Raw genomic sequence first — 27,747 nt, 5'->3', positions numbered from 1 at the left:
CCCATACCCTAGGTGGGGTTGGCGAAAGGGCCTACTCTGTGTGGAGTTTGCATGTTCTCCCCGTGTCTCCCAGGGTAGTTAATACCCTCACAAAAACATGTAGTAATCCTGGTCACTATACCGCCTCCCCCATGACAGCCAGGGCGCCTGATGGAGGGGAAAGGAACTGGTTGGAATAACGTGTTCCTTCCACGCGCTACGTCCTACCAGGAAAACTCTCCCCTGTCAGGTGACAAGAAGGTCAGTTGGCTCTCATGCACTGAAGGAAGCATGAGCTCGGCCCTGGCCTCCCCAGGCTGTGGGGGACTGGTGTAGGGCTGGTGTAGCGCCCAGGATCACTTACAAAAATCGTGGGATAAAAATTATAAGAAATAACCTACTGTAATATTGTATGGGCTAGTACCTATCCTTCATAAATTATTTATACTACAAAAAAGGTTTACCATAAATTATTTATACTGCAAAAAAGGTTTGTCAGATTAGCCACAAATTCTAGTCCACGGGAGCCTTCCTCACCCCTTTTTTCAACACTCAATATACTAACAATCTTTAATATAAATGTACTCCAATCATGTCTATTCGTATATAAAACTAAATACCAATACACCCACCTCCCAGATCATTTCAAACTGCATTTCCAGCCAGATTCTAGCTTTCACCCACATCCAACTAGGCAAGCAAACCAACTGCACGTCCCACTATGTACCACCAATAGGGGGCAGTACGCCATCAAGTACAAAGGAGTTTCATTATGGAATGCCCATTTCAGTTTGGTGGCTACCACATCCTCCCTACCTACCTATAAAAGAAGCCTAATAAGTACATTAAATACCCAAACGGAAAACTAGACCAGCTTCCAAATAATTTAATCCTTATATTCACATGAATATGTAACAGCATAATTGTTTTGCTTTGTTCAATACTTTATGTTTTTGTTTTGTTTTCTCTTCTGCTCAGTCTTGTACTTTTATTTGTATCAGTTGTCCTATACCCTTTATCTTAGGTATATGTATATACTTTTTATATTTTCTTTTTTTCTGTTCGTCTTTGCTTTTAATATCAAATAACTCTTATTATATGTAATGTAAACGGTGAGGTTCTCACATAAGCCCCCCAGGGTTTCTTCCCTCACCGGCACAACAACTATCACATAATGTTTCCCTCGGAAATAACTAACATGTCCTGTAAATGCATACAAAAAATGTTGTGCAAATCAAATAAATCAAAACATACTGTACATGCATATCAATGAAGCCCAATGTTAAAGGATGAAATGAAATCAATACTCCCACAACAATCATACACTAGGCCTACTGCTAATTAATTTAGCTTACAGTCTGAAAGCCTTTTCAATTGCACAGGGAAGCCACATCGTTATTAGTCTCTGTGTCTTGTCTTGTTTTGTTTTATTTCTCCAGGGACCATTGAAGTGCTTCCTGGAGGCTTTAGGAAAGCTTCAGAAGAAGTTCTATGACAAAGGCCAGCGCTTGGAATGCCCCATTCGCACCTACCTGGTGACAGCTCGTAGTGCGGCCAGTTCAGGCGCCCGGGCGCTAAAAACTCTGCGGTCATGGGGTCTGGAGATCGATGAAGCCCTGTTGCTGGCAGGAGCCCCCAAGGGTCCCATGCTGGAGAAGATCAGGCCACACATCTTCTTCGACGATCAGATGTTCCACGTGGAAGGGGCAGTGGAGATGGGTACTGTGGCGTGCCACGTGCCCTATGGGATAGCTCAAAGACGACCCCAAAAGAAACAAGAATAAACAAGGGAGTATTGTCAATGCTATAATGTCCCTTTTATGAAAGCCATAGATTGTTAATTTACTGTTATTGTGATCTGTAAATCCTTGGATGACATTAGGTATTAACTAACAAATCACAGCATACAAATACAACGGTTTGTATGATATTGCTTGTATTGGTACATATTCTGTCCAAGAGGTTTGTTTACGCCCGTTTAACATTATGTATTTGTCCAAAATTGAAAAGCAATAAAAAGCATTAATCCCCCCAAAAAAGCAGGAAATTATCGCATTTAATTTGCGGCCATCATCATCATATCCTGTAAGGTTAAACAGTTGTTGAAGAAAAGGGAGATACTGATTTTCACATAAATAATAAAACTCCACAAAATGTCAAAAATTAATTACATTTATATGAATTCATTAATTTAATTATAAGATTTATCCAGGTAAATGCCATAATATAAATAATGATACTGAATCATATGGGACTGTCATCGGAGACACTGCTCCTTAGCAAAGTGACACTTTGACCTACTGCTTTGATAGCAGTAGGTCGGAGTGGCTGGGAGATGGATTGCTGAGGTGGAGCGCATCACCTACCATCAACTCCCAGTACTTTAACTGCCCAACCAAACCATACAACTCATATGCAGAGTTGGCGGTGCCCGGGATCAGCAACTTGTGGCCCCAAAGCCATGTTCTCTACAGACAAAGCTTCCCAGACACTGTGACTTTTTATTTATTTGAAATGTTTGTCTGTAATTTTGTCTAAGAGTGTATAAGTTTCTCTGGAAATTATGTTGTTGATACTTTACTGTAGGACTACTTGATACAGTGGTAGGCCTACTTGTTTGTTCTTTGGTTTTATTGTGGCTGATTGATTGTTGTCTTGAATGTATTGGACATTTAAAGTACTGAGTCAAAAGTACAGATATATAAACATTATGCTTTATAATAAAAGTTATAAAGAAAGTGGTCATTTTTGGAGTCCCCGGTAAACATGTTAATTTGAATAGCCTCTGGTCCCATTTGGTAAAAGTCAAGTAACTCAAGTTTATCTTTTGGCCGTTAATCTACACACAATAAAACCTCAAAACTAAAACATATAGGAATTTGTGAAATCCTGCTATGAAATGAGAATTCTCTATCCTTCCTTCTGTCCTTCATTTGTCTCCTCAGTGTGCTGACCATTGATCTGAACTGGCACAAGGGCAATGACCATTGGCATGAGACAAAGCCAATCTTTTACTTTTCCGAAATGTAACCTGTTTATTAGCAATTCTGTGAACTCTAGTGGAACCATGGGGAGTGACTAATATAGAGCAGTGCCAGGGTTAATTGATTGGCAGGTGTTTCCAATTGTCTAATTGTACTCTCTCCCATTTATAGTAGCAATGCTGTAGCCTACCTGCTAATGCGTTTCTTCATGGTCATCATCGGCGCATCATAATAACGTGATGGTAGTCATGGATGGTACAAGCCTCTTTTTATGCTGCATGCAACATAAAAACACTGACTAAAAAATATTGGCCAAAGGGTGGCGCTATATCACTTGAAAATATAAACATTGAACAGGCACAGCACACTGCCTGGGTCCAGCCCCTGAATCGTTAGCCACGCCCATGTAAAAAAAGAAAAAAATAGAAACTATATGTAAAGTCAGGCTAATATGCTAATAACTCACAAGCATAACTGATAATGGGCCTATGTATTATCTTTGCCAGGCTATGGCTAAACATACATTGTTACACAATGTTTACATACAGACAGTGGTGGAAAAAACACTTTTTTCTCAAGTAAAAGTATCAATACTGCAATGTAGAAATACTCTGTGGTATCGAAATATACTTAAAGTACAAAAGTAAAAGTACCCACTATGCAGAATGTATAAATGCATAAACACCTTTTGAAAATAGCAGATCTCCAGCTTGTAGATCGGCTATTTTCAAATGGCCGAAATGTATAGGGCTGAATATATAGTATATTTTGTAATAATAATCTAAATCTACAAAGTAACTAGTAACTAAAGTTTTCAAATAATTGCAGTGGAGTAAAAATACAATATTTGCATCTGAGATGTACTGTAATGAAGTAGAAGTAAAAGTATTGAAAATTGGAAATACTACAGCAAAGTATAAATGCCTAAAAATTTTACTCAAGTACAGTACTTGAGTACTTTCCAGTTTCCACCACTGCATATGGATACAGAAAAGTCAAACAATCTGGGAACTCATCGTTTCAGCTGCTGAGCTGGAGCTGTGTGTGTGTGTGTGTGTGTGTGTGTGTGTGTGTGTGTGTGTGTGTGTGCGTGTGCGTGCGTGCGTGCGTGCGTGCGTGCGTGCGTGCGTGCGTGCGTGCGTGCGTGCGTGCGTGCGTGCGTGCGTGCGTGTACTGCCATCCCTACACACCTCGTTATGTGAGGATGACAAATACCCTCCATCCATAGTGTCTGTAGCCATGGCATAACTATAGGCCTATACCTGTGAGGGCCACAAGTCCTGAAAGGTCTTTCTCCAAACTATATTTGTCTTTTGGTTCCTTTTTGATTTGACTAGGTAAGTTTATGTTTAGCTCCTTTTGTTTATTCTTTTGACTGTGAGCCCACTCCGAAGTCACTGGCTTTTTAATAAAACCCATAAAAAGGCTGAACATCCGTTCGTGGGAGATGGAAAGAGCGTAGTCCCACTTTAACATGTTGTGCCTACAGTAGGTTTCCCCTTGGCTGGGGCGTAACATTTCCTCTCTTGATGACTTACACATTTAGAATACAGAATGTTTGTATTAACTACGGCTGACTTTAATTCACTGTTCTCAAGTCTTAATAGTGTGTTATAGCAGTGGTTCTCAACCTGTGGGTCATGTGGGGACCCAGGGGGGTCCCCAAATGTACTTGGGGGGTCCCCAGATTATTTGCTTAATGTGCAACATTGTTTTCTCACTCAACAGTAAACAAACTAACATACAGTGTAAGTGTATACAGGGTACATGCACATCTCTAAAGTGACAATTTACGACCTTAAAAAAGTACTACTATTAGTGCGTCAGAAGTAATCAACAAACTATACTATAAAAATGTTCAAACATTGGCTAAATTGTGAAATATTACCTGAGAAAATATTAACATTTTGAAAATAGCCGATCTATATGCTCACAATGCAGAGGCGTTGTGCCTCTGCATTGTGAGCATGTAGATCAGCTATTTTCACAATATTTATCTGTGGAACCGAGTCAAACTACATTAAATGCCTCAACTCCTACAATTCCAAATGCTTGTCAGGGAGTCCCCAGTTCAAATATGATTATTTTGAGGTTCGCAGGCTGAGAAGGTTGAGAACCACAAAGCAAGCAGTACTGTATAAAGTACACGATTTTGGATGATCACAAACAAATCTTTCATTTAAAAAAATTAATTTGTTTAAGTGATTAATTCATAATGTATTTTTGTACGTTTGAGTCCCCAATTTGAGATACCAATAAAATGTTCTCCTTTTGGTCTCGAGCTGGAAATGCTATACACTGAAACGTTTGCTTCTTGTGAATCCAGACCATTGTCGACAGTAGAGGGCGTCAAAAGCTTGCACACTTTGAATTGAAATGAACAAATTGAACTGTGTGATCAGAGCTTTATCTGTGCTACCTATTCTTTCACGCTCATGCTCATTATTTTCTATGAATTACTTTTAATAATGCAAAATTAATTAAATACATATTTGCATTTCCTATACCGCCTCATTATGTAATTCTTTTTGGGGGGAATGTGTTTTCCTAGTGATACCAATAAGTAAGAACTTAAGTATACTATGTTGGTTCAATTGATCCAAACCGGAACACTATCGATTGATCATTAAAATAAGCAAGCTCTGAAAATGCACGCAGCCCATCCATGTGACCATTTAAAACTAACAATACAATACAATAAAACAGTGTTATCTTTGATCATCCCTTTATTGAGAATACCACACATCCATGATAACATGATGGGGTGGAGGAATCCATCAATTCAAATCAAATCAAACTAAAAACTTTCAAACAAAGAAATAGAGCGAAACTCATTTTCCTGATAGAAAAAGGGTCTCTCCTTAGCCACAAAATGAGGGGCCTTGAATCAAGAGAAGCCCCTCATTTGCATTATTGCTTTTGGTGTTCAGTTTAAAACTATTACAGAACTAAGAAAATTAAGTACTGTAATATTTTTCAAAATGTTCAGGTTCATTTTTTAAACAGTTTTTCTTTTTTTTGTGTATTTTGTTGGAGAGGTGTCTGGTGACTGGAGCCAGTGCAGTGTTCTTCTCTCCCCGTTGCCGCGCCCTGAAACAACAAACAAACATTATATCATTATACATATCATATTCTGGTGGAACATTACTCAAAAATAGCAGATCTACAAGCTCACAACGCGCCGCTACACAACGTGTTGTGAGCTTGTAGATAGGCTATTTTTGGCGAAGAGATTTGGCGTAGACGAGAAAAAAAGCGGTCCAATTACAGTTGTAACTCTGTTTTACTAAGAATAGGGGGTTTTAAGAGTGATTTATATATTATGTTATATGTTATACTTAGTTGTACGCCAGTGTCGCACACGCGCAATTGGGGTCTCGCCATAACAAGTAAATATATCATAGCCTGGAAGGAATCCAGGCTGATTCACTACCATTCAGCGTTTTGTTTTTTTCACTTTGCCTCTCTGTCTGGGAGTCTTCCTATTTGAAGGTTTTGATCACACAGGCGCCAAGGATCCTGACTGGTCTATGGGGCGGGGCAGGACCATAGCCTTCCAATGTAAAATTCACTTCAAGTCACTTCCCTTCCTTCAGTACTGTGATTCATTGAGCACTATGCAATCAGCAATGACGTGCCTAAACGTAACAGGTGACGTTCGGAAATGAGGCTCAAACGGAAGCTTCCCAGGCTGGGAAGCTAAAGGTGAAAAGACCAAGCTCTGACCGCAGCGAGTCAGTCTGGATTCCAGATCGATAAATCACTCCATAATCAAATGAAATAGAGCATCTCTTACACATCAGGAGGTAGCAGCAGCCGTGGTTGTGGTGATGCCGCTGACCTTCTGGGTGGCGTCCTTCTTAGCCTGATGGGCCTGCAGCACGGCAACCGCCTCCTCCACCTACACAACAACACAATCCATTAACACATAAACCCCATACGTTGTTGAGCGGAGTCCCTCAGGGCTCTATACTAGTGTATTTTTGGTTTTCGCTCTACATTAAATATCTTCGCTGAAAATAGCCGATCGACAAGATCACATAACAACACGACAACACAATAGATGGGTTTCCGCGCGACGTCATCACAGAGCAGAGTGCGCAATCTGCGCATGCGCGGGGGAGAACGAACCGGAAGCGCCATTCACTCTCTCGTTATTTTCGGGATTTAGATAGGCATAATGCTGCTATTATAGGCATAATAGGCATAATGCTGCTATTATATACAAACAGATCCAACTTTCGACAAATCATTTTTATTGAGTAAAGAAGATATTACAAACTGCATCATTTAATCTACTTTCATTAAACCTGGTGAAGACCATTTATTTTCTGAATGTACAATGGCCAGAGCTGCTGCGGGTAATAGCGCCCTCTACAGGCTCATCCCGCCACTGCGCGCGCATCATCCTCTCATGTTTACAAACAGGAAACCCATCTATACATCAAATCTAACCAACACATGACAACACAACACAACACAACACATCAAACAACACCCCTAACTGCCCCCCCCCCCCCCCCCCCCCCCGAGCGCTCATCATAAGCATCAGCTGGGCGAAGCTGAAATTGAATTTCCAGGTATCCAAAAAACTAAACAAAAACATGTATAATGTCATGATGATGTGTACAGTCTGCAAGGGGTGCAATGTGAATTTACTGTGTGTACATACCGGTATATACAGCATGGTGCATTATGAATTTAAATGATGTTCTGATCACTGTGTGTAATGTCTTATAAGTCCAGATGGGCTGTGCACCAAGAAGTTGTATTGGACTTTAAATAAAATCAATCGCTCAATATTGATGGTATTAGTGACGACGAAGATGAGATACCTTTGAGCGCAGAGACTCGTGTGACTCCAACATGTGCAGTAGCTCAGAGTTGTCGATTTCCAGCAGCATGCCGGTGATTTTCCCCGCCAGGCTGGCGTGCATCGACTGGATCAGAGGAAACAGACGCTCGCCTGTTTGTAAGGAAGACAAAACGAGAGACGGATACATGGATTAAAGATACAAAATTAATCTCATGATTGAAAACTTTGCTAGGCCAAGCTCCAAAAGTTTGACCAATTCAGACACTCTTTAATCTACTAACTACACTATACTTTGTGTAATGTTCTCTGTAATGTAGTATATATTCTGTAATGCATTGGTTCTCAAAGTGGGGTCTGGAGACCCCCAGGGGTTCTTGGGGGGTCCAGGGGGTCCCCAGCTAAATCAGTTAATATAGCTTCACAATCATTTTAACCACTTTAACCATATTTTATACTTTGGCTATTCAGAAATAGCAGATATACAAGCCCATAGCGCGGCACTCGGTGCTGCGCTATGAGCTTGTAGATCCTGCGTACTATACTTTGTATAACACTTACCCAGCATCTGTTTCTGCTCCTGTGGAGGTGCGGCAGCCAGCATGGAGGCTGTGAGAGGCTCCTGACCTTGAACGTGCACAGCTGGCTGAGTCTGGAACACACAGAGGAGGGAAAACCACGAGGAACATGATTGGTATTGAACATTGAGGAAGGAAATGAATGATGTGACTGTTCTTTAAAACCAGTGGTTCCCAATTTTTTTTTTCTTGGATCCCACCCCCACATGTGAGTGCACATGCACGCACACATGTACACACGCACTTTTTACACACGTTTTTTTCAGACATGTTATCACTTGAGCCCTAAATACTTCTCGTTCAGCAAATAGTGAAAATAGCAGATCTACAAGCTCACACCACGTTCCGTGTGATCTGCTATTTTCGCCTTATAAAACATTTATTTTTGACAATCTAATGAACCAAAATGGGGCATAACCCCCCCCCCACTGGCGTACAACTGCTTTAAACCATACATACCTGCTGCAAGGCAATAGGTTGCACCACCTGGGGGTTGGGGTTACGGACACTGGTGGCATACTTGTAGGGTGGCATGGCCCGGGGGCCAGGGACTCCCATGGAGGGGCGGGGGCCCATGGACTGGCCAGCACCTAGAGGTTGGGAGGGGGATAAGGGGCAGATATCACACTATGTCTTGTATGGCGTGACTGACTCTTACCTGAATCACTTGAGTTTTCCTTTCTGCTTTGATTTATTTAGGCAGCAGAGAGCAGAGTTATTTATTTAATTCAATGGAGAGATACTCTCTCCCATCACAATCGAACCGGATTGCGATTGTGTGGGCGATGCACATCTGGTCATCCACCCATCCGCCAGGTGGGTTCGTTCTTAGATCAACCAGCTGATAATCAATGTAATCCCATAAAAATCATAGTTTGCATAAACTTTGTACAACAAACAGATGAACTTGACAGGAATAAGTATACGTTTTCATACAGTATTTTAACATTTACAGTCTACGGCTGATCCAGGACAATTCTCACTGATACATTACACCGAATTCACACCAGCAGCGGTATGTCACTTCCACGTTTTGGAGAAAGCGGTGAAGTTCCATGGGTTTTTTATGGTGAGGAGCAACCGCTGCTTTCCCTGCTGCAGTAGGAGGTGGAGCCAGAAAAGCGTGGACTGACAAAGCCTGGACTAGACGTTCAAACGAATGTGGGTCGTTCAAATGTTTTACACACCCATTTAGCGGGAAAGCGCAATGGTAGAAATCGATACTGCTGCTGGTGTGAATTCAGCATTCGAGTCCGAAACTGATACAGATGGAGGACACACCTCTTGGGCCCTGGGAACTGCTGTTGGGAGCCATGTGTCTCATGTTGGCACGTGGACCTGGCTGGCGTAAGGTGTTTGGCATTCCTTGGAATCCTTGGGAGAGGTAGAGTAATGCACGATTTATGCTCCGTCGCACGATGGTGTCGCACACCGAAGATAGCAGATGTACAAGCTTACAACGCGTTGCATCCTCAACGCGTTGTGAGCTTGAACATGCTATTTTCGGTGTGCGACACCATCGTACGATGAAGTATAAATAGGGCTTTAGAGTGCATTAAAATACCACATACTATATAGAATACATCACACATGGTTTATGTCAAAGAGAGATTTGTTTAATAATCATATGATCTCACTGACCTTGACCTCTACCACCTTGCTGTTGCCAACGAGGGTTGGGCCGCATCTGTGCCAACTGATTGGGTGCATAGTAAGTGGTTCTGTTCTGGGCCTGGGTGACATGCAAACACAATATTAAAAAGCTAATATTGTGATTTTATACAATAATGCTTACATTGCAGCGCCTTATGGACAATGTGAGACCTTCTTTATATTTTTTTCCAGTGTTTTGTTTCTTTGGTTATCTTATCTTTATTAGTTGAGCTGCAAAGCTATTGTAATGAGGCTTACTGCATATGTCACTCTGCCCACCAGAGGGTGCTGCAGCTCAGGTTTGCACAACTCTATGTGTGCCTTGTTCTCTTGCCTTGTTTTATGTATCTCACTAAAACCCAACAGTACAATGGATCTGGCGCTTGCGCATAAATGTATGCTACTCCAATGTTGTTGTGAGGTCCACGTAAAACAAATTAAATTTAACTTAAAAGACTACACCGGATTTGGAAGATGACAATAATCATGTTTGGACTGGAATATTGTATATTAATGAAATGTTTTAAATTCATGTAAACAAACACACACACACACACACACACACACACACACACACACACACACACACACACACACACACACACACACACACACACACACACACACACACACACACACACACACACACACACACACACACACACACACACACACACACACACACACACACACACCTGTGGCACAGCTGGCATGAAGTAGCCACTGGCGGGCTGGAACTGATTAATGATTGCGTTGGCCGGCATTGCCCTCATGCCAGCGATGCGCTGCATGTACTGGTTGGTGAGGTGGGCTTTGCGTTCCTCTTTGCGCTGGGCGAGAGCCACATAGAGGGGCTTGGAGCCCACGATGCGGCCGTTCATCTCTGTCACAGCCTTGGTGGCCTCCTCAGGGGAGGAGAAGCACACGAAACCAAAGCCCTTGGAACGGCCCTCCTCCAGCATCACCTAGAAGACAGACATCACTTTAGAACCGGATCACAACATCACATTTGTCAAAATGGTTTTGAGTGCTGCCGATCAGAGGATAAACTTGAAAGCACTTGCTCCACCACTGTGCATAGTCCTTAGAATTCTATGAGACCACAAAGTAGGATCGCACTCAAAAGTTAAATATCTCCTCCTCCTGCGATGGTGGGTGAGTGTTTTAGCTCTGCGCCACCTAGATCCCCTTTTCAATAAACTTTTACGGATTATAATTAATGTAAAATCTTTCCCTCCGTCCTTCCTGTTGGTTTGGGAAGTGAGTGAGTGTGGGGAGGGTTTCATTTATTTGTGGCTTAACCACTTAAGACTTACATGGTAATACAACGGAAATAGCTGATCTACACACTCACAACATATTGTTACCTATTTTCACTGCACAACACTGGCATACGACATGTATAAATTAAGCATAATAGGCCTTTAGGCTATTTTTGGCACCAGGATTACTGTGGTTAAGGCTCTTGAATAAAAACATATTGATTAAAACAACATCTGGATATCTTCACTGTAACTATGTAACTAATAATAAACTTATATATGGCGTTACGATGTCACAACACTGCTATTACACACCTTAGCACTTGTAATGGACCCAAACGGAGAGAACTCCTTACGCAGTTTCTCATCGTCTATGGTGTCATCCAGGTTCTTGATGTAAAGATTAACTCCCTGAAAACAAAGCCCAAACAGTCATGATCTACACTGTGAATACACACACGTTTCAAAAAACAAAACAATTTTGTATTTAACAACACAGAGTTTCTGCTGACCTGGTAACGGCTGATTCTTTCCTGTTTGAGCAGCTCAAACTTTCTCTTCAGCTCCGCCTGGCGTTCCATCTTCTTCTGAGCACGGCCAACGAACACAGTCTTACCGTTGAGTTCCATGCCGTTCATGTCTTCCACAGCCTGTGGATGTGTTCATAACAATACGGTGGAATTATGAGAGACAAACAGAGACTAACCCTCACCCTAACAAGTAATGCTTTTTCCACTGCAAAACAACTATACCGTACCTGTTACAGGCACGGTACAGTATGTGTAAGTATTATGCTTAATTTATAGTATATATATATAGTGTTTTACGGCTGCGGCTATACTTTTACAATTGTTTACAAATGTAATTATATTTTGATGCTAATACTTTTGTACTTTTAACCTCTAACAGAGTATTTCTACATGGTGGTATTGCTACTTTTACTTAAGTAAAACATCTGAGTACTTCTTCCACTACTGGTTATGTTTACATGCTGGGCCAAAGCCCCTTTTACTATAACCCAGTCATACGGAGTCATGAACATGTAAAAAGACAAGGTGCGCTGCTAACATGGATGCAGCAAGGTACAGGGGTGTATTGAAAAAGCTCAGAGGAAAAACGTATATCCATAACTCCATTGCAGCTATTGTACAATACCTGGTTGGCATCTTCGTGTTTCTCGTAACTCACAAATCCAAAGCCTCTGGATTTGCCAGTGGGGTCTGTCATCACTTTCACACTGAGGGTTCTACCTGCAGCGGTCACAGAGGAACAGCGTTTACAGCAGCGTTTCCCAAACTTTTTAGCTAGCGATAGTTACAGCCCTACCGTCCACAGAACCTCCCAATAAAAACAGTCATTCCTTCTCATCTTTACTTACAGACATGTCAAATCGAAGGCTTAACCGACATGAGAACTGTACAGAGTGCACACTGTTGGCTGCCCTTTGTTCTACTTAAAACAACAACTGGAAAATGAAACATTAGGAAAACAACATTCTCTGTTTTTTAAAGAGCCGTAGAGACAGGGGGACCCCTGTTATTGAATAAACTCATGGCAATGATTAGTATTTGAACATAGCGCTTTAACTTTTTCACAAAAGCCTTTCTGTTTTAACAAAACAATATTACACTACAGGTTTATGGAAGAAACGCTACTTAATATGTCCACTAGGTGTCAGTATTATGAACCTAAACAGGTGACAACCTCTGAGACACAGAGAGCTTGAAACTGTAGACAAAAATGGCACCATCCCATAGTGAGAATTAGCGAGGACCCATGGATGGAGATGGTGTTGAAAAAAGGCAAAATATTCATTCAATTTACCGTATTTGTCGAACACCTCCTTCAACTTCTCGTCATTCATGTCATCACCAAAGTTCTTGATGTAGACATTGGTGAACTCCTTAGCTCTTGCCCCCAGTTCCGCCTCACGCTCCTTGCGAGATTTGAAACGACCCACGAACCTGAAGACGAGGGCAGAGAGGCAAACACACATTCTTACAGAAAAATATCAAAAATAAAAACAGTCTGGAACAACAAGAGCAAGATGAAGCAGAACTCATCTCTCTGACTTCCATCTTCAATCTAAAGAGACTGGCTTTAATCAGGCATCCGAGGACGGGTAGGCGTTCACCACACTGACACAGAGGGAGACCTGACCACGCAACACCAGTTACAAGTACTTCCATTCCATTGCAAAGAAAATAACAAAAAATAAAGACAACATTCACGAGACATTCACAGCCACAACTCTGTATGAGACTCAGGATTTAAACGATGAACGACCATGTAACTGCTGTTAATAATATCACCAGAGGCAGGCAAATAAGTATAGGCATGCTACACAGAGAGAGCACAGTGACGACCATCTTAGTTCCTGGTCCAAGACTTGGTGAGGAGGTTGATGGGAAGGGGATGAAGGGAAAGAGGCCCGCAGGACAAAGGAAAGCTGAGGACGACCAAATGGTCTTATATACCTTGCTACGACGACCTCTCCCAATCCGCCATCCAGTATTGCATTCCTGCTTTCGATCCATCACTAAAACACACAAGCTTGGTTATACACACACACACACTCTGAGGCAGGCGAAACCAGCAGGTGGACAGATGGACACACAAAAACACATCTGGTAGAAAAAGAGTCTTTTTGTTATGTACGTTCACGTTCAAGTTTGTTTTTGTCAGGTTTTTTTTGTAATGCTGCTCCAAGTAAGAACTCTGCTTGTTAGTTGTATTATTCACACACCAGTACAAAAAAAAAAAACTTATCACTCAACAACAATGCAAGACTGACAATAACAAGGCATGACAACAGATGAACAAGTTACATAGACACAAATAATATACCCCTTTTCTAACCACATCTCATGTCATTCTGATGGAACATAAGGTAGTTCGGGCGTTGTCGTCGCCATGAAGCCAGAGTTATACTCTACCACTACTATTAATACTATACTGTAGTATGATGACGGTGTCCCCGGCCAACAGGAATTGATTTTCAAGCTATGCATGCGTAATTAGTTATTGTTGGCAAGGAACACTATCGTGTGATTGCATACTTTAAGGTCATGAGTTCCCTTTGTAGTTGATATCTTGACTTAGACCATACATTGACATGTCATGTGGTTAAACACCTTGAGGGAAACGACGCCACCTCTTGATCACAGGCAGCAACAATCCATGTCTTTTTCTTCTCTTTATTTATTACATTTTCTTTCAGCAGCGATAGTTAGAACCAGATGATGAAACAAAGGATGACAACTTTAACCACTTGAACCCCAGCATCCATATTCTGCAAAAATTGCCATTCCATAGATCGGCTGTTTTTGGCAAAGAGATTTGGTTTTTATCGAAACAGTGCAACTCAGGTTCGTTTTACTAAGATTAGAGGGTCTAAGTGGTTAAAACAGATGCTCTGAGACTAAAACAATGGAAGGTCGAGGTGCACTCCTCCTCCGAAACTGCTCCCCTGTGAGGGATGATTGGATACTCACACCTTGCGGTCGTTCAGAAGCATGCCGTTCATCTTCTCGATGGCACGGTCAGCCGCGTCCTGGGTTTCAAAGTGAACAAACGCGTAGCCCTTGGAGCCATTTTCGTCACAGACCACCTGGACAGGAGAAGACGTGACGTCACTCAACAGGATAACGAGGAGCATACGACCTCTACGGTAGTTCCTTCAGGAAGAGCTAATGATGGAATCTCCTCTATTAATGACTTATTCATAACATATCTTCACATGCATACTGTCAGTTACACATTCATCTCTTGTCTTAAACCGTAGCATGAAACGTGTCCCTATACGACAGCCTGGCCAACACTATCCTAGACTCTTCTCCTTAGTTCTTGGATACATATACATTCCTTGGCATGAAGATGTTTGAGAACCACTGAGCTAAGTTGTAAATTGTAAAAAAAAGAAAAGAAATCAGTGTAAGCACAGGTAAGGTGTCCTGTAGTGTTTGTGGCTTTTTCAGTCATGACTCATGTTGTGTTTAACGTTGGTACCTTGCAGGAGAGGATGTTCCCAAAGGCGGAGAAGGTGTCATAGAGAGCCTTGTTGTCGATGGACTTGTCCAGGTTCTTGATGAACACATTTCCCACTCCGGACTTCCTGAGGGAGGGGTCTCTCTGGGACCACATAATCCTGATTGGCTTCCCTTTCACCACGTCAAAGTTCATGGTGTCCAGGGCTCTCTCAGCTGGTGGGGGGGGGGGGGGGAGGAGGGGCAACAGTCACAGAGGTAAAAAAAAGGGTGCCAAGTATCTAAAAACACCTCTGTCAGTGATATGCATGCACACTCATGGTCAGTGGTGGAAAAAGTACTCAAATTCTTTACTTAAGTAAAAGTACCAATACTGCAATATAAAAAATACTCTATTACAAGTAAAAGTCCAGAATTAAAAATTTACTTGAGTAAAAGTACAAATGTTTTGGCATCAAAATGTACTTAAAGTACCAAAAGTAAAAGTACTAAATATTTGAAAATAGCAGATCTACAAGCTCACAATGCGTCGCAATGCGACGCGTTGTGAGCTTGTAGATCGGCTATTTTCAAATAGCCTAGGTATAAAATAGGTTTAAAGTGGCTAATGTATGTTTCATTATATCATAATTTATATCTGAAAAGTAACTAGTAACTAAAGTTTTCAAGTAAATGTAGTGGAGTAAAAGTACAATATTTGCCTCTGAGATGTAGTGGAGTAGAAGTAAAAGTATTGTAAATTGGAAATACTCAAGTAAAGTACAAATACTTCAAAATTGTACTTAAGTACAGTACTTAAGTAAATGTACTTAGTTACTTTCCACCACTGCTCATGGTCTATGAACGCTGTGCTTTAATATACTTTGATACCCACCGACACATTATTTGCATTTTTAACCACTTAATGCTGCAATTAATACAATAACTAACACAACTGCAGTGGAGGTGGTTGTAGCTGATCTACCTGCTCTTCTGAGAAATGTGTATCCTGTGGTCGGCTAGGACCACTAATGGTTGACAGCAATGTATTTGCTGAAAATGCAATTTATCTTCTACCCAAATGTTGTTTGAGGATTAGCTCAGCAGTAGAAATTTCAGCGCTTGCACTGGAGGCCCAGGTTTCAAAACCTGGGTAGGACATGAAAGTTATGGATTGCAGCTTTTTAAGCTGAAACGTCTTGTTTTCTACAATCTCACAAAGCATCGCATCATGACAATTTGTGAGCCTGTAGGTGGGCTACTTTTGAATTATTTAAAAAAAAAGATATATTTTAAACCTTTTTGCCTATAATGACAACATGCCCAAAATAGGATCGCCAGGGTTAAAGTGGTTAAAGTAGTCACCAGTGACCAAACTGACGATATCATACCACAGCTCTTCTAACTATGATTATAACTAAAAACATCACATTTGGAGTGTAAACCACATAACACTAGACTGAGGTATCCTCCTGCCGACTATCTTAAAATAGAATATAATGCTACAGTGGAATGTCACACAGAGACTTGGTGCTCTTGCATATCACGCCATGCTGGAGAATCCCAATTTCTGGCCCTTATCAAGAGACACGTGGGGGGTAGTAAAACACGGTGGTAGACCATGTGGCACGGAGCAGCTGTGTCAGTGTCAGGGCAGCTGCAGGGGGCGAGCACATGGTCCTCTCACTCAGGGCACCCATGGGCTACATGCTGCCCCGCCAGGCCTTACAAAGGCTGGACAAAGCTTTGGGGATATGTGGCGGGTTACTGGTTCATTGAATAGACAGAATGAATTCTTGACACTATATAGAAATAATCATTTAAAAAACAGACAAGGAAGAACATATTGTCTAAGATATACAGTACTGGTATCCATTGATCCATAGAACCAAGCAATACTCTCTATGCCCAGTTTAGTGTCATTATTTGTAATAACACACAACTTTATCTGTTCCTCTTCTTCTCTCTCTCTCTCTCTCTTTCTCCATCCATACACTGTACGTATTTCTCTCTCTCTCAATCTCTCTCTCTTTCTCTCTCTCATGTCAGCTCTCATGTCCATCTGGGCACGAATGCCAACTAGTGAGCGTCCTTTTGTTCAATTACTCCACAGTAACACACACCCACACCCACACACACACACACACACACACACACACACACACACACACACACACACACACACACACACTAGGCTTTCCAGCTAAAAATGTCTGGTAAACAAAACGGAGCTGCCTTGTGTCTGCTGGCATCAGCAGTTTGCCCCGCAATTGTACTTCACAACCAATGTGCTTCAGAGAAGGTGTGTGTGATGACAATCAAACATGCAGGCCTGGTTCTGGAAGGTTCTGAGAGGGCTTCTTGATTTAAAAGATAAAGTACAACAACATCACAGACTTCAACTGCAATACAATGATAACGGTTTTGCGTAATATTAATGTCATTTAAAACTCTTGCTTCATCATTTAGAACCCAAGTAATGGATCACAGCGAACCATGCTAACCCTCCTGATAACCATATCTGTTGTTCTCTAGACTTTTATTAAGACTTCAAATGTTTAGATATTGTATGTACAGGCACATTTTTGGCTGCCTGTAAGAGGATCTATATTTAGAGAGGGGTCCTGTGAGAGGTATGTGCTGGCATGGACTGTGAGCTGAGCATTCACTACCATTGATGTTGTGGAGACACATTCAACAAGAATCACCACATCTTACAAATGTTTACAGTTATGACACAATTTGAATCCAACAGAAATGGTAACCTGTTGGGACTAGTCGCTTTCTATGGTATGAAATCTGGAGCCCTCACATCAACTAGAAACAAATCAGTTTTATCTGAATACAGATACAACATATACACCAACCATATATAAGTCTATAATTTGTAGTCTAGTAAATACGCGTTTCAGCTTAGTATTGCCCTTGAGTCTATAACCAAGCGCTATAGCTTCATTTAACGCCCAAATACCCCAATCGCTACCATCCCCCATATCTATACCTCTAAACTGCCAACAAATGGTCTCTCTTTGGTTTCTTCAGTCTCTTATTACCTTCACTCTATACCACCACTCTGGATACACGTCAGTTGTAACCCAGTCATTGCCACAGGTTTTGGTAACGGGCTTGAGCAGAGATAAGTCGTGACAGGTGTTTAATGTTGATACAACAGCTCAAAAACCCCACGCTGTGTAAACAGTGTTTTGGGGGGTGGGTGACAGACTCTGCAGATTAAGTCATGTACAGCAGCACTCACTCACCCATTGTTGCTCAATGCTTTGATACCATGGTCCCCAAAACCGAGAAAACATCTTCTAATAATAGCACTGAAATAACTAAACATTTGTCTGGGAGTGCAATGTAGGGCCGGGCAATATGGACGAAATCAAATATCACGATATTTTTGGACCACATACCTTGATATCGATATTGTAATATGTTTTTTTTCTCCTTCTTTTTTTCAAACTGTTAAAAAAAGAAAAGGCAGATCTACACGCTCACAAATAGCGTAGCGATGCCACGCGTTGTGGGCTTGTGGATAAGCTATTTTGTTATTTCTAAACATGAAGTATAAAATATGGCTTCAAGCGTTACCATGAAGAGGCAATACTTATGTCTTATCACAATATTACAATATGCAAAATCCCAGACTATGTCTAGTCTCATATCACAGTAGCGATATAATATCAGCCCTAATAGTGCATTGTTTTGTTTGTAGTTCATGACCCCCGATAGGATTTCATTGATGTCTACCAACATAAGTCAGTCTATAACTTATCTAAGTTGACTCAACATCTGAGAATGGATATTTACACAGCAGTTCAATGACCTGTGTACTAAACAAGCAGACAAGTAATCACATTGTAGCACATTAAACAAACTGAATGATATGACATTCATTTAGCTGTGATCTGATTCAAATGCAAGGTTGAGAGTAAACAAAGCATATTATCATTGCATTAGACACACATGTATGTCATGCCAGGCTGACAAATACAAGAGTTATTGTTCAGCTGCCTGTGCCTGTTCCTGTGTGTACAGCAGCAAGGGGCAAGGGGAATTAATTTCACTACAGAATTGTCCCTTAGTGGCCCTTTAAATAGGAGCAGAAATGGGTCATTTTGGGTTAGGCTGACAAGAACTGCTACAAGTTGAACTGCATAATAACTGCAGTGTTACTTCTACTGTGAGGTAACAGTACCTACATAAGAGGACATGGTTTTCAACACAATGTCAAGCATAGCATACATGTCAAACCGAGCATGTCTAAAGGACTGATGTTGCTCATACTAATAAGTTAGCATTATACTGCAGCATGCAGGAACTGGGACATGCACTTATATGGGTCAAATGATTACTCGAAAATGACAATTTTCATGCTTTATTCTCTGGCTAAATGCCTTCATGTCAAATGTGGCTTAAGGAGAGAACTATTAACAATATTTATAAAATAGGATTTATAATGTAGCTTGGTGCACTTTAATTGGCAAACACTGATTTTCCTTCACTTGCATTTTCTAGTGTTTGTTTGATTGATTGATTGATTGATTGATTGATTGCATACTTTATAAGCAGTTTGCAAAAAAAAGCACAGGAAGGTACAGTTCAATACAAGGTCAGCTAAGAGGATTTAAAACCCCAAAAAGCCTATGGCTTGTTTCCATTAGGGTCCTTTGTACTCAATTCATAGAGAAATCAACATGACATCAGTGGCATTTACAGTGAACACTTCCAATCATTTGACAGCTGTCACTTGCTTTGAATGATGCATAAATTAGCATTCACTTAAGAATAAGGCAATAATAATGTTAAATGTTGAACTCTGCTTAAGGTAATAGTAGCACTGCAAGTGCCAAACCAAAACATTTTTGACATGAATAGGTAGGCAGTGGCATAAAGTAACCAAGTAGTACTGTACTTAAGTACAAATGTGAGGTATCTTTACTTTACTGGAGTATTTCCAATTTTCAGTACTTTTACTTCTACCCCACTACATCTCAGAGGCAAATATAGTACTTTTACTCAAGTACAATTATTTGAAAACTTTAGTTACTAGTTACTTTGTAGATTTTGATTATTATCACAAAACGTACATTACCCACTTTAACCCATTTCGGCCATTTGAAAATAGCCGATCTACAAGCTCACAATGCTTCTGGATGCACGCACGGCATTGTGAGCTTGTAGATCTGCTATTTTCATAATATTTGCATACATTTGAAAACTTTACATTTTGATACCAATGCCTTTGTAGGCCTACTTTTACTGAAGTCAATTTTGAATTCCGGGAATATCTAGTATTTCTACATTGCAGTATTGATAGCCTACTTTCCCTTAAGTGAATACAAATTGAGCACTTTTTCCAACACTGACAGAATGCCACTGCATAGATCGAGATCAATCAATGAATATTGAATTAATGTGGGGTTGGTTGTATATTCCTTACCGTCAGCGGGTTGGGAGAAGTTGACATAAGCATATCCAAGGGAACGCCGGGTGATCATGTCCCGACACACTCTTATAGACAGCACCGGTCCAGCTGGGCTGAACTTCTCATACAGCATAGCCTCCGTGATGTCTGGATGCAGGTCGCCCACATAGAGAGAAGCCATTGGATAACTCCCGGCTGTCGCCGTGTTCATATCCCTGGGACTTCACTGAGTAGAAACGGGCGCTATTCTCCCCTCCGAAAGCCAGAGAAATAACGGTGATTATTCCACAACCAAATGATCCGTGCGTAATGTGAGCTAATGATGAACCAGAACCGATCGCCGACCTGAAGAAGTTTTCCCACGTTTTGTTGAATTAAAAGAATGAAAGAATGACAAGCCTGGAAAAAACGGGATAATTTGGCGTATATCCCGAATTATTCTGCCTTTTTTAGACGCCAACTTCGGGTTAAATCCCGAGGCCTATCCTGTTCCTTGTTTTTTTTTTAAATGAGATTTTGCTATTTTTTATATTTGTTATTTTTTTTATCTTAATATTACGGTACTTATTTTTATGAAGATTTTTTATAGTTTTATATTTTTTTATGTTTTTTTTTTTCTTAAGTTTTTCAAGAACGGTGAGTTAGACACTCACGGTTGTTTTGTGACCGGGGAAAGAGACTGCGTGAGAAACGCATGGGGTCTTTATAGTGAGAGCGGTGTGCAGAGCAGAGGAAACACAGGGTCAAACTTGGTGTAGAAAAAACCGAGCAGCATGCCATTTAAAAGGGACGTCACAACTACACAGCCCAGCTCCCCACAGCGACATATGGGTGGGACAGTAGGCTTACAGTACAAAAACATTAAGAGAAAAAAAAGGGGCGGGGGGGGGTCATTGTATTGGAATAAAGTTCTGTTATTCCATTGTGGTTCACATTTATCATGTGAAGGAAGAGAATATTTTTTTTGTTTAATGATTCCAAATTATTCCAAATAATGGCCCCTCTAAAAGTCAAAGCCTAGCCCCCCCCCCTCACTGTACATATTTTTCTATTTGATTTCTAACTATTTATATATGTTTTGCAGCATAGTATTGTTTATTTGTCTGTCATTAAATGTTTCGGTGAATTGAGTACAAAGGACCCCAATGGAAACAAGCCATAGGCTTTCTTGCGTTTAAAATCCTCTTAGAAGACCTTGTATTGAACTGCACTTTCCTGTGCATTTTTTTTGCAAACTGCTAATAAGGTATTCAATCAATCAATAAAAATGGCTATAAAATATGGCGGTTATTGGTTAAACTGTTCCTCATAGCTGTGGGCCCCTCAAGGGTCACATTTAGAGAATCACTGCTGTGCCTGTACGGTGGTTCTCAAAAAAAGTGGGGGTACTTGTGGGGTTCCAGGGGGTCCAAGACAAAATAAACAGTGTCATTTCACCATTATCTTGAGTAAAAAAATATATAGCCTACTTTAATTTCTGATCTTGTGTAACATGAAACTTCTAGACTTCTCGGTGCCACAGACATGCTTTCTGAACCCTCTCTCTTTTCCAAGAGTGGCCTGACCAAGAGAGCAGCATGAACATTACAAATACAACTCTCACGCACGCGCACCCCCCCCCCCCCTGAGTGAACACAATATCCAGTTCAAATGCAATTCAGTGTCAAGAACTACATTTCAAATACATAACGGTGCAATGGACCCCTGATCATTTCTGGTCCACACAGTTCTTTTGCACTTAATGCTCTACGCGTTAATCATTATAACTCTATGGTGTTAATGCTTAATTTGTTCCATCAAGCACTTTGAAATTAGGCAATATATAGGAAAACATGCCCTAATTTGCATATTTAAACACACAACACCAGAAAACTTGTAATACGATAAATCATTGTCTTCATGTAAGTAAACTGGGGAAGTTTCATTATGATAACTATTTTTAAAATTGTGATTCTCACCCGTCATGTACGTATGGGGAGAATAACAAAATGTGTGATAACTGAAAAAGCTACTCCTGTGGAAAGGTTCATATATTTACTTATATTGACCCTATGAACAAGTTAATATAGGTATGGTTTTGCCCACTCTTTCGGTAATGAAATCTTGTCTGGCTCATGGACTATATGGAATCAGGACAGACTCATAATACCATTGCACAACATTGATCAATAAGTGGTCCTTGATTCTGAGGACTTAAGAGTCCAATATGGAGCCAAAAGTATATATATATATATATATATATACACACGGACACATTTTCCGCTCTTCAATTTGAGGTCCTTGACATGAAAATGTGACACTTCTCCCTTCTTCAATTTGAGGTCCTTGACAGCATAGGCATAAAAAGGTAGACACCTCCTCAGACTCTGGGGCATCTGTAGCTGCAGGCGCCTTTTTGGGAAGGCAAGCTCATAAGAGGCAGCCGCTCAGCAGAGGGTTTCTATATCTATGCTTGACATGAATGAGCACCACTCACAAAGCATGAGACTAGTTTCATTGAAACTAATCATGTTAAAAAACATTTGAGTGGACCAAGGGAAAGCATGAAATCCTTTATTTTAAACTTACATTCAATAACAAGTGTACTAAAATCCAAGTATTCAATTAGGGTGATCCCCTTTATTCTCCTCTGTCCAGTTTCCTGAGGAGAGAGACACAGATGTATTAACCAACATGCAATAGCAACATTTGACTATAGTCCAAATTCTGATTGCCCAAACACTTTTTTTTTTTTAAAGTAGCCACAACAGATGGTACCTCATCAAATGCAGGAACATGGAAAGCAGTCGCCTCTGCCCCGTCACAGTCCTCTTCTCAACACCATCGTCATCCTTACCCAATGTTCTGGTCATCCCGTTCCCGTCACCTGGCTTCACCGTCTCTTCCTCATAACTCAGTGTCTGAGACCCATCTGCACCCGTGGCCAACTGCAGCTTTGAATGGAGGATTGGTTGGACGCCAGCAGTTGTTCCCACTTCAGCATCAGTCCGATGAAGTCCATCGATCTTCAATTTAAGACCACTTCCATGCTGGTTCAAGTCAGCCAGCCAGGGCTCGTTGCCCTCTTGTAGTGCTCGGCTGCCACGCATCCGTGATTGTCTGCCCCAGTCTTGATTTCTTTGAGATTCTTCCCTCAGTGCCTCTTCCCTCTCCCTCAGAACCCGTTTCCTTTGAGATTCTTCCCTCATTGCCCTCAGAGCCTCTTCTCTGCGCTTTAGACCCTCTTCTCGCCGAGCTGCCATTTCATGATATGGAGGGGGGATCGGCCATCCGTACAGCAAAGGAGGAGGGGGGATTGGCCATCCATCTAGAATAGGGATTAGCCATCCATCTGCCAGTAAGGGAACACCATTCGTTACAGTATCACTTCCTATGGCATTGAACCTCTTCGCACTCATTCCTTTCAAAGGAGGACTTTGACGCGAGTTGTAGCGTGTGGCTGTAGGGTTCCGTTGTGTGACATCATTGGTATTCAGCTCTGACAGAGCACGTGGCATCTCATCAAGTGCATTATCATTAGTGACCTGCACCTGACCAGGCAGCGTCAGTCTAGCTGCAGGGTCCTCCTGACTTGAGACCGATGCACCAGCTGGAGCAGGAAGCCAGTGGGGTCCAGGGATCGAGATAGTTTCTTCTTGAGCTCCAGAAGCAGACTGGGAGGTTGATGTGTGGTATTTAGTCACTTCAGGAGCTGGTTCATCAGACTGCATGAAGTCTACATAATTATAGGAGTCAGCATCTGGGGCTGGAGGGTTAAATTTCCTCTCAAGTTGTGGGGCAGGGGGGTGAGGTCTCATAGGTTCTCCATTTACAATGAAAGGGCCAGTACTGACTAAAGCCATGGCATCTGAAATGACAAAATCATCAAGTGGTCAGAAGAACACTTGCAAGAAGAAAACACTCAATGTACAACCATCTACATAGCATTAATCAATAAAATACTTGCACTGACCAATGTGTGAATTCCCATGAGTTTGAGCTTTACACTTAGATCTACAGCAGTTGCAGACAGTTACATTATCACTCAGCTCCTCCCATCTGAAAAATAAAATCCACTAAAATCAGTAGCTTCATAAAACAATTATTAAATAGTTTAGTATATTTTAGCTACAAATACCTGGACTGGATTTTCTTGTAGTTGCAGGACTTAGAACCCACAGTGACGCCCTGGTCTGAAATGACCACACTACAGTGGATGTACACCTTTAGACAGAAGATCCAGTTCATGTTTAACACATTAAAGCACATTTAGCACATTCGGTCAATGTATGCAGGTAACAAACTCACTGGTCAGCAACACTCACTGGTCAGTGTATGCAGACAACAAACTCACCCCAGATTTCAGGCGTGAAGTGTTGAGAATGAAATTCACTGCATCCTTGTTTCCAGAAGGCACAAACTGTGCCATGGTATGGTTGGATCTTGAAGTGGCTGTGCACCTGGCAGAGAACAACAGATTGTAATTAATTACCCGTTTGTTTGAATTGTATTTGAGAGGACGACGCAACATAGTTTCAGTGCAGAACTGCACAGAGTATAGCTATAGTTTTACTTTTGTTCCTAGTTGGGGCATGTACAGAGCAATTAAAATACACAGCTTTTATTATCATAAAACTACAATGGATATAAGTACAATAAAATACTTACGGTAATCACAAAAAACATTAGCCTATATTATAATCAGGAATTGTTTGATTCCTTTGATTTCAGTTGGTAATGCAGTTCTAAGTTTGAATGCCCTTTATGGAGAAAGCCAACTGTCCAAATGTAGTAGTTCCTGGTTAAGCTTTCAACTTAAAGCTGACCTAACTTTCCTGTTCTACCCCAGATTAGACCTTCAGGTCAAAATCCGTGGCAAACCAGAAACAGCGACCCAACGGCTTAGCCAACGTAGACACAGGATATAAATGTTTCAATATTAGAGCAGGGAGACCAAATACAACCACCCCAATTGTATTAACACATGCATTTTATAAATAAAAATTACACAACTTTAAGGTTTTATTGACATTTCTTTTTAACCCCTTTCTTTAAGATGCTTTATATGCAACGGGCTGCAGATTCTTTATTGAGTTTAAGCTGCAATACTAGTGGCGTTAAGTACATTTACTCAAGTACTGTACTTAAGTACAGTTTTTACTTTACTGGAGTATTTCAAATTTGCAGTACTTTTACTCTACTACATCTCAGAGGCAAATATTGTACTTTTAATCCACTACAATCATTTGAAAACTTTAGTTACTATGCATATATAAATTATTATATTATAAAACACATTAACCACTTTAGCCTTGTTTTATATAGGCTGTTTGAAAATAGCCGATCCACAAGCTCACAACGCCTTGTGAGCTTGTAGATCTGCTATTTTCTAACATTTTAGTACTTTAAAGTATATTTTCATGCCAATACGTTTTACTCAAGTAACATTTTGAACACCGGCCATTTACTTGTAACAGAGTACCTTCTACATTGTGGTATTGATACTTTCACTTGAGTAAAACATTTCAGTACTTTTTCCACCACTGCAACACATGCACCTTACCCTTTATTCAAGATGACTGCATGCCGAGGTCGCGTCTCAGGAGCAATGGATGAAGACACCCAGCAGGACTGGATGAAAGGCCGCAGGTCAGTTCCACATTTAGCCAACACCTGCAGGTGAATGCCCTGGCCTCTCTGATAAAGGTTGGACTCTGCTGTGTTGGTCCAGGATGCTGCAGCCAAAATGATCTTACACTTTCAATTTGAAATAAATCATGAAGTTTCTTACTTTACAGGAGGGGAAAAAAAGTTTAACTCACGATTCATGGCATTTATGGTAAAGCTCCAATCATTCTTCATGCTTGGAAGAGGTATTGAGAAGGGAAAGTCCATGGGCCCATGATATGACCTTCATTTGGGTATGTTATAAAAGTGAACATTTAACAAACAAGTTTGAATAAAACAACTACTACAAATTTTCAAATTTGTTCCTACACATTAAAAAAAATAGCAAAGATAGATCTACAAGCTTTCAACGCATCATGACAGATTGTAGAAAAGACTTTACCATTTGTTACGCATGACACAAGTACATTGGGCTTAGTAGTTAAAAAAAAAAACTGTACAATTCAACAAAACGTGCCTGTTTGGGACACAGGAGATGGGCACAGTGAATGGAGATTGCCACCAGGTAAGAGGACTTCTCGGGATGAAATGAAGCAAATTGTAGAACACGTCCAAGCCATTCTGGGTCTGTGGAACATAAATGATAATGAATTACAGATAGGCACCAATTTACAGAACTTCCTGTGTTAGCCTATATACCTACTCAATATATAATTTGTTCCTGTGTTATATGCCTACTCACCATATAATTTGTTCCACACTGGGCAAAGTCATAAATGAAGAAAAAATGTTCCTGTGAATCTCCATTACTGAAGCAGTCATCACCAAGCTGTAAGTCCTCTCCACTTAGTAAGACACCATTGAATCTCTTCTCAACCAGCAGAGTGAGCTGAGGTCCAGCACATGACACCTGAATTCTTGGAACTTCCATGGGAAGCGTGTGAAATTCAGGGCCAATCTGCCAAGAACTGAAAGATGTGTCCGGAAATTCATTAACACTACCAACTGGAGAGCGGAAAATATCTTCTATGAAATGGCGGGAGAACTTTCCAAACTGCTCCTGAAAAGCAGCTAGAGCAGCCACAGGACACGTTGCAATAATAAAACACAGTCTAAACAGCTTCAGAATCCCCATAGTGAAGCAGGGGCTCATCAAGTTGGCAGGCCTTTCATTTGACCAAAAGGCCTGGCTTTTAAAAGGTCAAAGTGGCACCCAGGCACAGGTGTTGGCAATTAACTTTAAATAGTGTACATCGTTCTGAGTAGAAACAGCACGCTTGGAGAACACCAGGCAGTATCACACACACTTTCTGAAGTTTATATAAGCACATGAGCTTAATACATGATTTGCAGATGAAACTTTTGAAACTTTACCCACTAGGCTGTCCATGGAAAGCCTATTTAGTATTTTCTGCTCAGGGCTCACATTCGGTCTAGGCTACCCTCAGCCCTCAGCCCGCCTACTGTATCCGAAC

The 27,747-nt window shown here is 41.0% G+C and overlaps 2 protein-coding genes across 2 annotated transcripts in view; one reads left to right on the top strand and one right to left on the bottom strand.

The window, feature by feature from the left end:
- Nucleotides 1-1,763, top strand: part of LOC308074668 (cytosolic 5'-nucleotidase 1A-like) — a gene marked incomplete at both ends in the record, with an annotated part of 11,167 nt that extends 9,404 nt beyond the window's left edge. Inside the window, one exon of the mRNA XM_080414175.1 lies at nucleotides 1,419-1,763. Coding sequence (XP_080270301.1) covers nucleotides 1,419-1,763 — 345 coding nt within the window. The remainder of the gene's footprint in view (nucleotides 1-1,418) is intronic.
- Nucleotides 1,764-5,968: 4,205 nt separating this feature from the next.
- pabpc4 (poly(A) binding protein, cytoplasmic 4 (inducible form)) lies at nucleotides 5,969-21,353 on the bottom strand. The gene is made up of 15 exons (XM_080413517.1): nucleotides 20,681-21,353; nucleotides 15,278-15,471; nucleotides 14,764-14,879; nucleotides 13,094-13,233; nucleotides 12,425-12,519; nucleotides 11,782-11,919; nucleotides 11,585-11,680; nucleotides 10,703-10,972; nucleotides 9,996-10,086; nucleotides 9,636-9,728; nucleotides 8,814-8,944; nucleotides 8,338-8,428; nucleotides 7,799-7,929; nucleotides 6,760-6,864; nucleotides 5,969-6,053 (listed from the first exon to the last, which is right to left on the bottom strand). The coding sequence occupies exons 1-14, from the start codon at nucleotides 20,874-20,876 to the stop codon at nucleotides 6,763-6,765; spliced, it is 1,884 nt and encodes a 627-aa protein (XP_080269643.1). The 5' UTR covers nucleotides 20,877-21,353; the 3' UTR covers nucleotides 5,969-6,053; nucleotides 6,760-6,762.
- Nucleotides 21,354-27,747: the final 6,394 nt, after the last annotated feature.

The sequence above is a fragment of the Gymnoscopelus braueri genome (genome assembly GCF_963280865.1).
Source record: "Gymnoscopelus braueri genome assembly, chromosome: 19".
Lineage (NCBI taxonomy): Eukaryota > Metazoa > Chordata > Actinopteri > Myctophiformes > Myctophidae > Gymnoscopelus > Gymnoscopelus braueri.
The sequence above is the reverse complement of the archived record's forward strand: the minus strand, read 5'-3'. Positions and strand labels throughout refer to the sequence as shown.